The 9,861-nt window shown below is 41.6% G+C and overlaps 1 protein-coding gene across 4 annotated transcripts in view; it reads right to left on the bottom strand.

The window, feature by feature from the left end:
- Positions 1-7,647: 7,647 nt before the first annotated feature.
- SETD1B (SET domain containing 1B, histone lysine methyltransferase) overlaps positions 7,648-9,861 on the bottom strand; it is a 117,781-nt gene continuing 115,567 nt past the window's right edge. For all 4 annotated transcript variants that reach the window (XM_075898630.2, XM_075898631.2, XM_075898632.2 and 1 more), the window contains 2 exons: positions 8,686-8,823; positions 7,648-7,929 (listed from right to left, as the gene is read on the bottom strand). In XM_075898630.2, coding sequence (XP_075754745.1) covers positions 7,756-7,929; positions 8,686-8,823 — 312 coding nt within the window. In that variant the 3' untranslated portion in view covers positions 7,648-7,755. The remainder of the gene's footprint in view (positions 7,930-8,685; positions 8,824-9,861) is intronic.

The raw sequence follows: 9,861 nt of genomic DNA, 5'->3' as shown, positions 1-9,861 counted from the left end.
AGGCTGAAGAGAGAGCAGTTATCAGAGATGGGGGTGGCCTGAACTCATTTGATTGAGGGGCAGAGAAGTGAATGCCTGGGGGGAGGGCCTCCCAGTTTTTGCAGCACACTCCCTTCCAATTTCCTGCAGCGTGCTCTCTCCTTTCTCCCCCCGCTTTTACTTTACTGCACCCTCCCTTTACCTTTAAAGGGAGCGTCATGCACTTCCTTCCCCACACCACCTTTTCTCCTCCCCTCCCCTCCCCCAGCCAAGTCTAGAGCCTTCTGCCCTTAGAAGTGCCCATGTGAGGGGGTGGGGGCAGATGGAGAGGAGGGCAGCAGGCTGGAGGCCCCACTCTATTCTACCAGAAGGGTGGGGAAGGAGGTGAAAAAGCCCACTCGTACCTTGGGGAGGGCAGGGCCATTCCAGGCTGGCTCTTCCCCACTAAGGAAGAATTCTTCCCAAAGCAGCTGAAGCAGGGCACAAATTTGCTGCAGGCTGGGAAAGGGAGAGATGGTGGTGTGGAAATAGGATTCTGCCTCACGCTCTGCCATTGTTCAGGGGAGATCTGCACCAGCTGCTGGGCATGAGGGACAGTCAGTGACTGAGAAGCATCAGGCAGGGAGCTGCACACAACTTGGCAGCTATGGACGGTGGAGCACGTGTAGGGGAACAGGGAGATCTGGAGGAGAGGCTGAGGGGAGTACAGATGATGGGCAGATGGATGTCCCACTGTGCCGCCTTACAACTCTCACAGAAGCACATCACTGGGGGAGGGGAGGCAACTTTAGACAATCTTGAAAATCCACAAGCCTGCCCCACCCTAGAACACCTTTAGATGGTTTTATCCATGCATTCAGTTCCACTTTTGGGCCCAAGCAGTAGGCTCCTTCTGAAAAGGCCTCATGCAGCCCCAGGAACCAAGAAAATCCTTTTTGTCCATTGAAGCTGCATTTTGTCCCCTGGGAGTTTTTGAAATTTTGGGCCACTCTCACTAGCTGCAGACCATGGGGAGGGAGGTTTGAACAGACAGAGCATCTTGCCTTAAATTATGAAATTTGCTACAGCCAACAATAATTCACAGCATCCCTCTCTGACATGCAGGGCCTGGGTTTTTGCCTTTTTCAGTTGTACGCTCCTGGAGGCAGAGAGTGTTTCTTCCTGCATCTGGGGCATTACCACAATCTGCAAATAATTCTTCCAGGGAGTAGCATTTTAATGCCTGAACAAGGGGTTGATAGTAAAGACTCTTTAGGTCTGCCACCATTCTGATGTGCGACCAGGCCTGCCAGTGAGGGAGGGAGTAAAAGGAAGAGGGCACACTTGCCCTGGGGCTAGGGTTGCCAGGTGTCCGGTTTTGAACCGGACAGTCCAGTATTTGAGCTTTCTGTTCAGGAAACAAATTGAGAAAATAGAAATGTCAGGTCTTTTCTAAATAAGATGGAATGTCTATTGTGATGTCATGTCAAGTGCATCTGGTATTTTTGTTGAATCCATCTGGCAACCCTACCTGGGGCTCCTGCTTCAGTGGCAGCTAGAGCCCTGGGTCCTTTTAGTCACTGCCAGAGTGTTATGCACTCTGTGCAGCTCTGAGGTCTGGGGTGGGGAGCTCTGTACTCTAGGCAGCTGTCCACCCTGACCCCACCCCACCTGGGAGCAAGGAATCAGCCACCTCCCCCTCCACACACACCTCTTTCCCAGGGGCCTGTGGAGGCTGTTGGCTTCCCTGTGTGTGACATAGTGCTCCCCTGGCCAAAGAGGGGCTTTGACTCCCTCAGCTCTACAAAGCTGGCTGTCTAACCCTGGTGGCCAGGAATCTGGAAAGCCCAAGGGGGCTTGTAGTAGATTCCAGACCTGCCCACTCTACTGGGCTCCACTCCTGGTGCTCGGGTTAGAAAAGAAGAGTCAGGGTTGCTGACCTGATAGTGCCCTAAACTCTTTCTGGCCTTCCCTTGGGCTGCTGGCGGAACCTCAGACTGTCACTTTGTCATCTCCTCAGGGTGTTGTCCCTGCTGGATCTCCCAGTCTGATGAATTAAGTTCCCTTCTCTCTACGTTAGTCACCCCACCCTTCTGTTTCCCAGCTGCCGTTAAACTGCCAATTGGTTGCTGGGCTAGTAGGGGATACACACATCTCATGCCCGTGACCTTGCGAAAGCATGTTAAGAAAGCTCTTATTTTCCTGTCCACCATATGCAATAAAGCATTGTAGATAATACTAACTCTTCCTGCAACAGTGTTCCCAAGGGACATTGAGACACATTCAGGATAGATCATCGTAACAGCCCTTAAAATCTCTGAATTGTCTTAATTAGTGCCTTTTGTGATTCTGCAATAAAGTTACCACTGTACAAAGCATGAGCCCAATCCCACGAATCTTTTTCCAGTTTATGATCCTTACCCATGCAGCTAGCCACCCTGAAGTCAAAAGGGTCACTATTTTTGTAGGCCCTGATCCTGCAACAAGATTAATATGAGTCTGTGGCTCTGCAACAGGGGTGGGCAACTTGCGGCCTGATGGCCACCTGTGGCTCAGCAGGTTTCCACGTCCAGCCTGTGAGGCATTGTGTCTACAGTTGCTCACATACAGGGTGGCCAGATTCTGCTGGTTTCTATCTGAGTCTGTTTTTTTGTACCGGTTTTATTAATGTGACATCATGCAGGGGCACGGGATGCAAGGTGTACCGTTTGCACACAATACTGACTATGAGAACCATGCGCTTCCACTGCAGCCAACCAAAGTGCTGCTCCTGTTCAGTTGTCACACCCCACAAATTCTAGGTACACAAGTGCAGTTAGCAAATCTATCTTATTCCAGGAGAACGTCTTAGTTATGACAATCTTGAGGCCCCCTGAGATAGAGGGCAATTCATACAGCCCACTGACTAGCTTAGGTTGCCCATTGCTGTTCTACAGAGTAGTGACAGGGTTTAGTACAATGGGGCCGCTCAATCTCAGAGGCCTGTAGAAGATATGTAATAGAATAATAAGCACAGCATAGTTGTTTTCTGTAAGAAAAGTCAGTATATTTATGGTTTGCTTTATAAAAGTTACTATAATACAATGGTACATAGTATTCAATTCACAAAAATATGAACAAATATATACAGCATGACACATCCACAACAAAACACTTTCTTCAAAACAAGATACATATTGATGACAGAATCTATATGCACAAAACATCCCTACATTTATAAATTTGCTTAACAAAAGAGAAAGCAGAAATCTTAACTCTTCAAAGCAGAGATTTTTTTAAAAATAACTTTAAAAAAAAGCAGATTTTTCATTTATTGCAAACCATTTTATCTGCCTCCTTTTAAAGGAGGCCCTTAACCACCACACTGTGAATTAAAACAACCTGTTTACAGAACCTATGAAATAGCAAGGAACGAGGGCAGTTTTTAGGGTTTCTTTGTAAAACTGCTGATTGGATTTAGAGTGTCCTTTACAATGTGTTTCTTTTCACTTGTACAAATATTACAAGTGCAATTAAAGAAGAAATTTATAACAACAAAACATTAAATTGAAAAAAAATCCAGTTGCAGATTTTCTTAAATACATTTTAGGGTGTCTAGTAATAGACTGTACATATTTCCTCGCTTGAAATAAATAGATTTTGCACATTAGGTTTCAGACTGGCAAAAAAAAAGCCTCCACTTGGCATTCTTTTGTTTCTTAATGCTTCTAATTTCATCTACTTATCTGACCAAAAAAATTTATACAGAATTTACATTATACAAAGCTTGACACAAGCTGTAAATGCCACCAGCTCCTTTTTTATATGCATTCCTTCTCTCTCTCCTGTCTTCCTGACATGAGTTAGAGCTGGAATCTTCTTTTTAAAAAGAACTCCAAATTACAATAGTCACTTTTAATAAATTATTTACATGCTCTTGAAGTACAAAGAAATCAGCAAAAAAATTCAACATGTTTCTACAAGAAACAGTGTCTGAAGAGAAGATTCTTAAATTTGCCTATGTACAGAAGATGCATTTTTTAAACTTCAAAATTATTTTTTCCTTAAATGTTTATTTTATATAGAAATGCACGGAAATGATCCCTGAAAAAAGTCACAAAAACTGGAACTGAATCTATTGTCTACACTGTCAGAGTTTAAAAATGTTTTTCTTGTAGAAATAAAGCTGTTCTGTACAATATAAATATCTGCAAGATGACCCCTTTCCCATCCCTTGATAGTTACAGATTATTTATTGGGACCCAGCATAGTTCTGGAATTGGAAAATATTGGTATAAAATTGACAGAACAATGAACACAGCAGGCAGACATGCAGGTTTTTCAAGCAGAGAGGGGCTTACTAATATATGCCAATTTCCAAAGCATTTATAAACACAACTAAAGCCAGCTCATTCACGCATGGGAACAATAATAAGGCTTGAAAATACATTTCCACAACTTCGGTGTTATTTTCTGGGATTGTTTCACATAGACACATTACTGTGATCCAATTTCAGGGGCTAAAATTTAGCAGGGAACACATTCAGTCTTTTGTTTCTTGTTAATGTATGCCCAAATAGAATTAAGGATACTTGCAGAAAATATTTCTGCAAGTATCTCCAAAAAGAATGCCTGGCAAGCTTTAACGTTTATTCTCCCCCACCTTGAAAATTGCCCACATTACAATTCTTTCCATCCATTTACAATGGGGAAATAGCTAGGACAATACCCAGTAGCAGGGCCTGAGGCTGTGCCTGCCTTGGGCTGGTGTCTACACATTATTCTCTCCATTTTGCTCTACAATCTCAGGTTTTGTAGGGTACTGGCCTTCATAACTAGGAAGAGTCATAAATGTGTAACTGGTACAGCAGCCCAAATACCTAACTGAATCTTCAGAATGCCCAGGTATTGCCCAACCAAGACTATACAGGTGACCTGCCAGGAATGAGGCAGCCACAATTAATATGCATAAACTGGAGGCCAATGTTGCTGCTCATTTAATGTTAGCTGAGACATCCTTTGGAGACTACAAGCCCCACCATCAAATGCTCCATCCTGGCCCATTCAGAGGCTGCTCAGTTCAAGATGGAAGCTTTGCATACAGAGAGGCCTGCAAGCCAAGATTCTGAAGAAAAAAACAAACAAAGAAGCATGAAGTCTAAGCTCATATTTAGATTCTGAAATCCACAACCTGGTTTTTCAAAGATGCTGAGCACTTAGCTGCTCCCTGGGCAGCAGCTGGGTGCTGCACTCTTTGGAAGAGTCAGGATAGTTATCTAAGAGCCTAAAGAGGGAAATAGGGATACAATTTTTACATGTGCCAGAGTGACAAACACTTATGGTACTTCAGCACTTTTGGAAATTTTACCCCAGGAAACTAATTGTAGTCTTATTTTTTAAAATCTTGGCCAGAGTCTCTATAGGCTGCTTCTGCATCATAAAGATGAAGGGAATTGCATGTGGTTACCCTGTCATCCCTCACAATCCCACAGAGGTCATCAGTCTCATAGGAAATACATTGTACATGCAACTGGACAATATATTTGTAAGAAACCAATATTGATACATTAGTTTGAAAGGACAGAAAGAAAGAAGGCAGAGAAATTAATATGGGTTTGATATTCACAACTTTAGTTCTGAAACAAAGCTTTAGTGCATTCTCCAAAGCATTAGCAATGGCAACAGGAGATACAGCATGAAAGGAAAAATTGTATTAAAACAAATAAAAGAGCAGCTGGACTTAATTTCAAAATGCTCCCAACACAGCTGTAGTTATAACCAGCTCTCAAAGACAGAAGCCACTTATGCTTCTGATAAATTTATGTCTTTGGGTTATAATACCCACCCACATTTGAGATTTTCAGAAAGCATTTACTGCAGGGGAACAAAACAAAACTTTAAAAAGGAGCTGCTACTGCAAGTCTAATCTCAGGGACAGTGTAACTTCCCTCAGCTAGAAATACAGGTAATATTAAGGCAGCTTATACAAGTCAGATGTTTCTCAATTTCTTTTTCAACCAGAAGACATGAAGTACAGAAGTCTTTACCATGTTACATACTGGCAAATATATATGTGGTTTAAATAACTTCTAAAACCTTCATTTTCAAGATTCAACGTCTGATCATTGAAGTATGATCAGGTAGTTATCATCACTAATAGGAAGAGTACGGAACTCAGTTGTCCAATTTAAAGGGGAAAAAATTATTTGGTAGGTGAGATAATGTGTAGATAACGTTACATTATGATTTTCCATATGCAGATAATTTTTAATGGCTTAGTACAACTAAGTTCCACTTATAAGCAGAAGGAATGAAATACAGTTTGAAGACTGATCTGCTTATCTTCAAGAGGTCAAATATATTTCAGATAAAAAGAAATATTTGCCTGGGTTTCTGTCTCATTTCAAATGGAATCCCTGGTGTCATGCCAAGGATTTCATTATAATGATATTTTCTAAAAGGAAAACAATGTTTTTATTTGGAAGTTCAATGTCTTAAACTAATTTTCATATTGTACAGAGCTTGAGACAGATTGTGCTACCCTCACACACTTTGATTAGTGCCTTAACTCCATAATTAGTTCTGAAATAAATGGGACTAATTCCAGGTAATACTCAGTGAGAGTGAGAGTGGCAGAAGATAGCCCATTACCAGTAAACCGCGAAGCTCACCCATACTGTGCAGAGCAAACAGTCTGAATGAAAAGGCATGAGGAAGGAGAGGTTAAGCTGCACATCAGGAGACAAAGCTGGAGAAAAACCAACAGAAGAAGCCCATTGGTTTCTTACAGGGAAAGAAATCTCGGTGCCATCTTCCATGTTCTAGTAGTGTATACTTACACAGACAGTAAGATTTCAACAGCATAAACAATGACTGTACTGATCATTTAATTTCAGCCTCAGTGTTTTGAATTAAGGAGGAATAGATTCACCAGAAATACAGATATAGAGAAGGCCATTGACTAGTTCACCTTTTGCAACAAAGGCCTAAATAACTGATTAAACTTATTGTGGCATTAAATATTTTTTCTTGTAGGGTTATAGAACTATTGATCCCCGCAAAATACCAGCATGGCATGTGAAAATTGGAGGCGAGCCTAAGGTGTTAGTTCAGGTCTATTACAGATCTGAATGTTCCACAGCATTCCTGGATGTTTGGGTCAGAGGAATTGACCAGGCTCATCTCTAATGGAAAGGCAGGAGAGTTCATCTATAGTCTCACTGTAGACACATTCAGGCATACACACACACACACACACACACACACACACACACCCCCAAGCCTCTGGCTTGCTCTGTAACATCCACCAAACATTTATTTACAATTTACTCTGATAAGTCTGTGCAATTTCAGCCAGTCAAGCTCCCAACAAACCTTTATGGCATTTTCAGTCTCTGCTTCACATTTAAACGTTGAATGTCTTTTTCAAACAACAAACTGATGAGAAAAAGGTAGCAGCATTTATGGAAAGACAAAAGTTTACAACAAAAAACAACAAACAAAAGGTACCACTATTGTACAATGAGCAACAACATAGGGACTGAACAGAGAGAAGCTAGTGTTTGGATATACTATGCCACAAAGTGGTAATCACCTTTTGTGTGTGTTGGATCTGAAGAGGAAGAGCACCTGAAACATGAACAGTCCTAGTATGCATGTGCGCTTTTTGCTTTCACTTGTGATCCTGACAGAAGTGCGAAACTTGCTTAATTTTCTTTTCTTCTCTTTTTTTTTTTTTTTTTTGGCAAAGTGCAACCACACCTGGTTACTGCAGTTTTGACATGACCAAAGGTGCAAGTGTGACAAGAAGCCTTGGGATTAGTTCAGGGTCCCTCTGCAGTTCTCAGAGCCGCACAGACACGGGATCTTTACGTCCTCGATTGGGAACTTATAGTCATAGGTAATTTCCTCATTCACGTTGATGTGCTGCTTTGAATAGATGACAATCTTCTTCTGAGACTCCACGGTAATTACTTTAGCATAACAATTTGGCTGAAAGGGTGACAGATTGGGAAAGGGGTTAATTTTCTGAAAATTTTAGATTTTCTCGTTTCTTTATTAGCTATCTAAATCGGCTGAGTTGGGGCCACAGGTACATTTCCTGTGGTTGAGGCATGGGGCTTTCACTTTCTCCTGCCATACTCAATTCCTCACGGAAGAATGGGGAATTAAGCCTAAAACCAAAGGTCTTCCTTCACCACACTTTTCTGAAGGTACAAATAATGGCAGTTTGCACAATCAGGACTAATGCCTTTGGACTTTCGGTTGGGAGGCAGTAGTGATTCAGACACCCAAATTATTACTGCTTATGGAGGGCACGCAGTCTGACCAATATGTACAGAACACAAGCGAAGGCACAGACCCTGCCTGGAGGAGATAGACAACCCTGTTCTTACATTAACACCATACATAGGGTGTTCCCATAGCAAGGTTAAGGCTATCTTTTGTTTTAAACACATGGTCTCTAAACACTGTTCAATAGTCTCTCTCCAGAACTCTTAGATACAGTCGGGTTTCTGGGGCCAAATTTAGAGCTGATTGTAAATTGTCATAACTTACATCTTCTAGTCCCTTCATGCCATTTCATGATGCTAGTCCTGACATACATCTGCATATCAAAATGTTAGCTACAGATCCTATTCAACATCACCACCACCTCAATGTGGTCTTCCGAATATAATTGAGTTTCTGTCTGTTTTATCTGTAAGTCAAGGTCAACTCTTGAAAGTACAAGCAAGTAATACTTACATTGCAGCTATGATTAATAAACCTGGCAAAGTTTCCACATTTTGTGGCATCAATGATGGTGTCATGGTCGACCCTGAACATGTAACTGCTCCCAATGCCTTCATCCTCATATCGTTTCTCTCGCATGTCAGCAATGACCTACCAGGTAAACCAGTTGTCAAGTTAGTGCGTTCCATAGGCATGGGCAGTAAAGTACAAGGAATTTACAATGCAGCTAATTTAAAAGGCACAAACTGAAACTATAATTTGGGATTTTAAAAGATATTTATGACCCCAAATTATTCACAAGACAACAGGCTTAGAATTCAAAGGACAAACATTTAGGAAGGGATTTTCAAAGATTAGGCCCTGAATTTCAAATAGGATTCAGCACCTAATTCCCTTGGACTCTGGAAAGTTCTGCTTTATTCTTTAAAGCCATATACCACTGAAACCTATATTGAAGACAACACTCTACAGGGCCCCTAGCTTTGCACTGAAAAAAGCAGCACGACTGAAAATGTTACGACCAGATCATGTAAGAAGGAATGGGCATCCACTACCCTTGACCAGATATTCCAGTCACTTGCATTCCTTTTGTCACATTCACCTCAATTTTTTCCTTGAGAATACTTTCAAACTTATAAAAAAAAAAAAAAAAAAAATCGGACTCTGCATGTGGATTTTAGGGGAAGCAATACTGAAAAAAGGTTCACAAATGGAGAAAATCGCATGGGATCATATTTTGGGGAAGATCAGAGCATTAATCTGAGCTTCAGATGTGGACAACAACGTTTTAGAAGCATCAGTTGATTTTTGTAGCAGTTGAGTTAGGCAGGGGAAGTAAAGGGGAGCTGTGTCTCAGGAACCCACTACTCAAACAACTCCAGTTTGGAAGATGATTATTTTAAGGGCTCTTATCCAAAGAGTAGGTGACTCTCAGCCATGTCTTATTTGACTTATACAGACTGTATTTTCTTCCAGAACAGCGACTGGGTAGCTAAAGGATCATGTAAATTTATGGGACACTATAAAAAGTGACAGAAATGCTAAGAATATGTATGGATTTAGTCCTGTTTAAGAAATCCTGTTCCAGCTTACATCGATACGGGATTCTAAACAACGGTTTTTGGGTACCGGGGGGCTTAAGCACATCAAAGCTTCGTTACTCAGCTTTAAAGGAACTGGCCAGTCCAT

The sequence above is a fragment of the Pelodiscus sinensis genome, chromosome Z (genome assembly GCF_052426305.1).
Source record: "Pelodiscus sinensis isolate ZL-2025 chromosome Z, ASM5242630v1, whole genome shotgun sequence".
Taxonomy (NCBI): Eukaryota; Metazoa; Chordata; order Testudines; family Trionychidae; genus Pelodiscus; species Pelodiscus sinensis.
The sequence above is the reverse complement of the archived record's forward strand: the minus strand, read 5'-3'. Positions and strand labels throughout refer to the sequence as shown.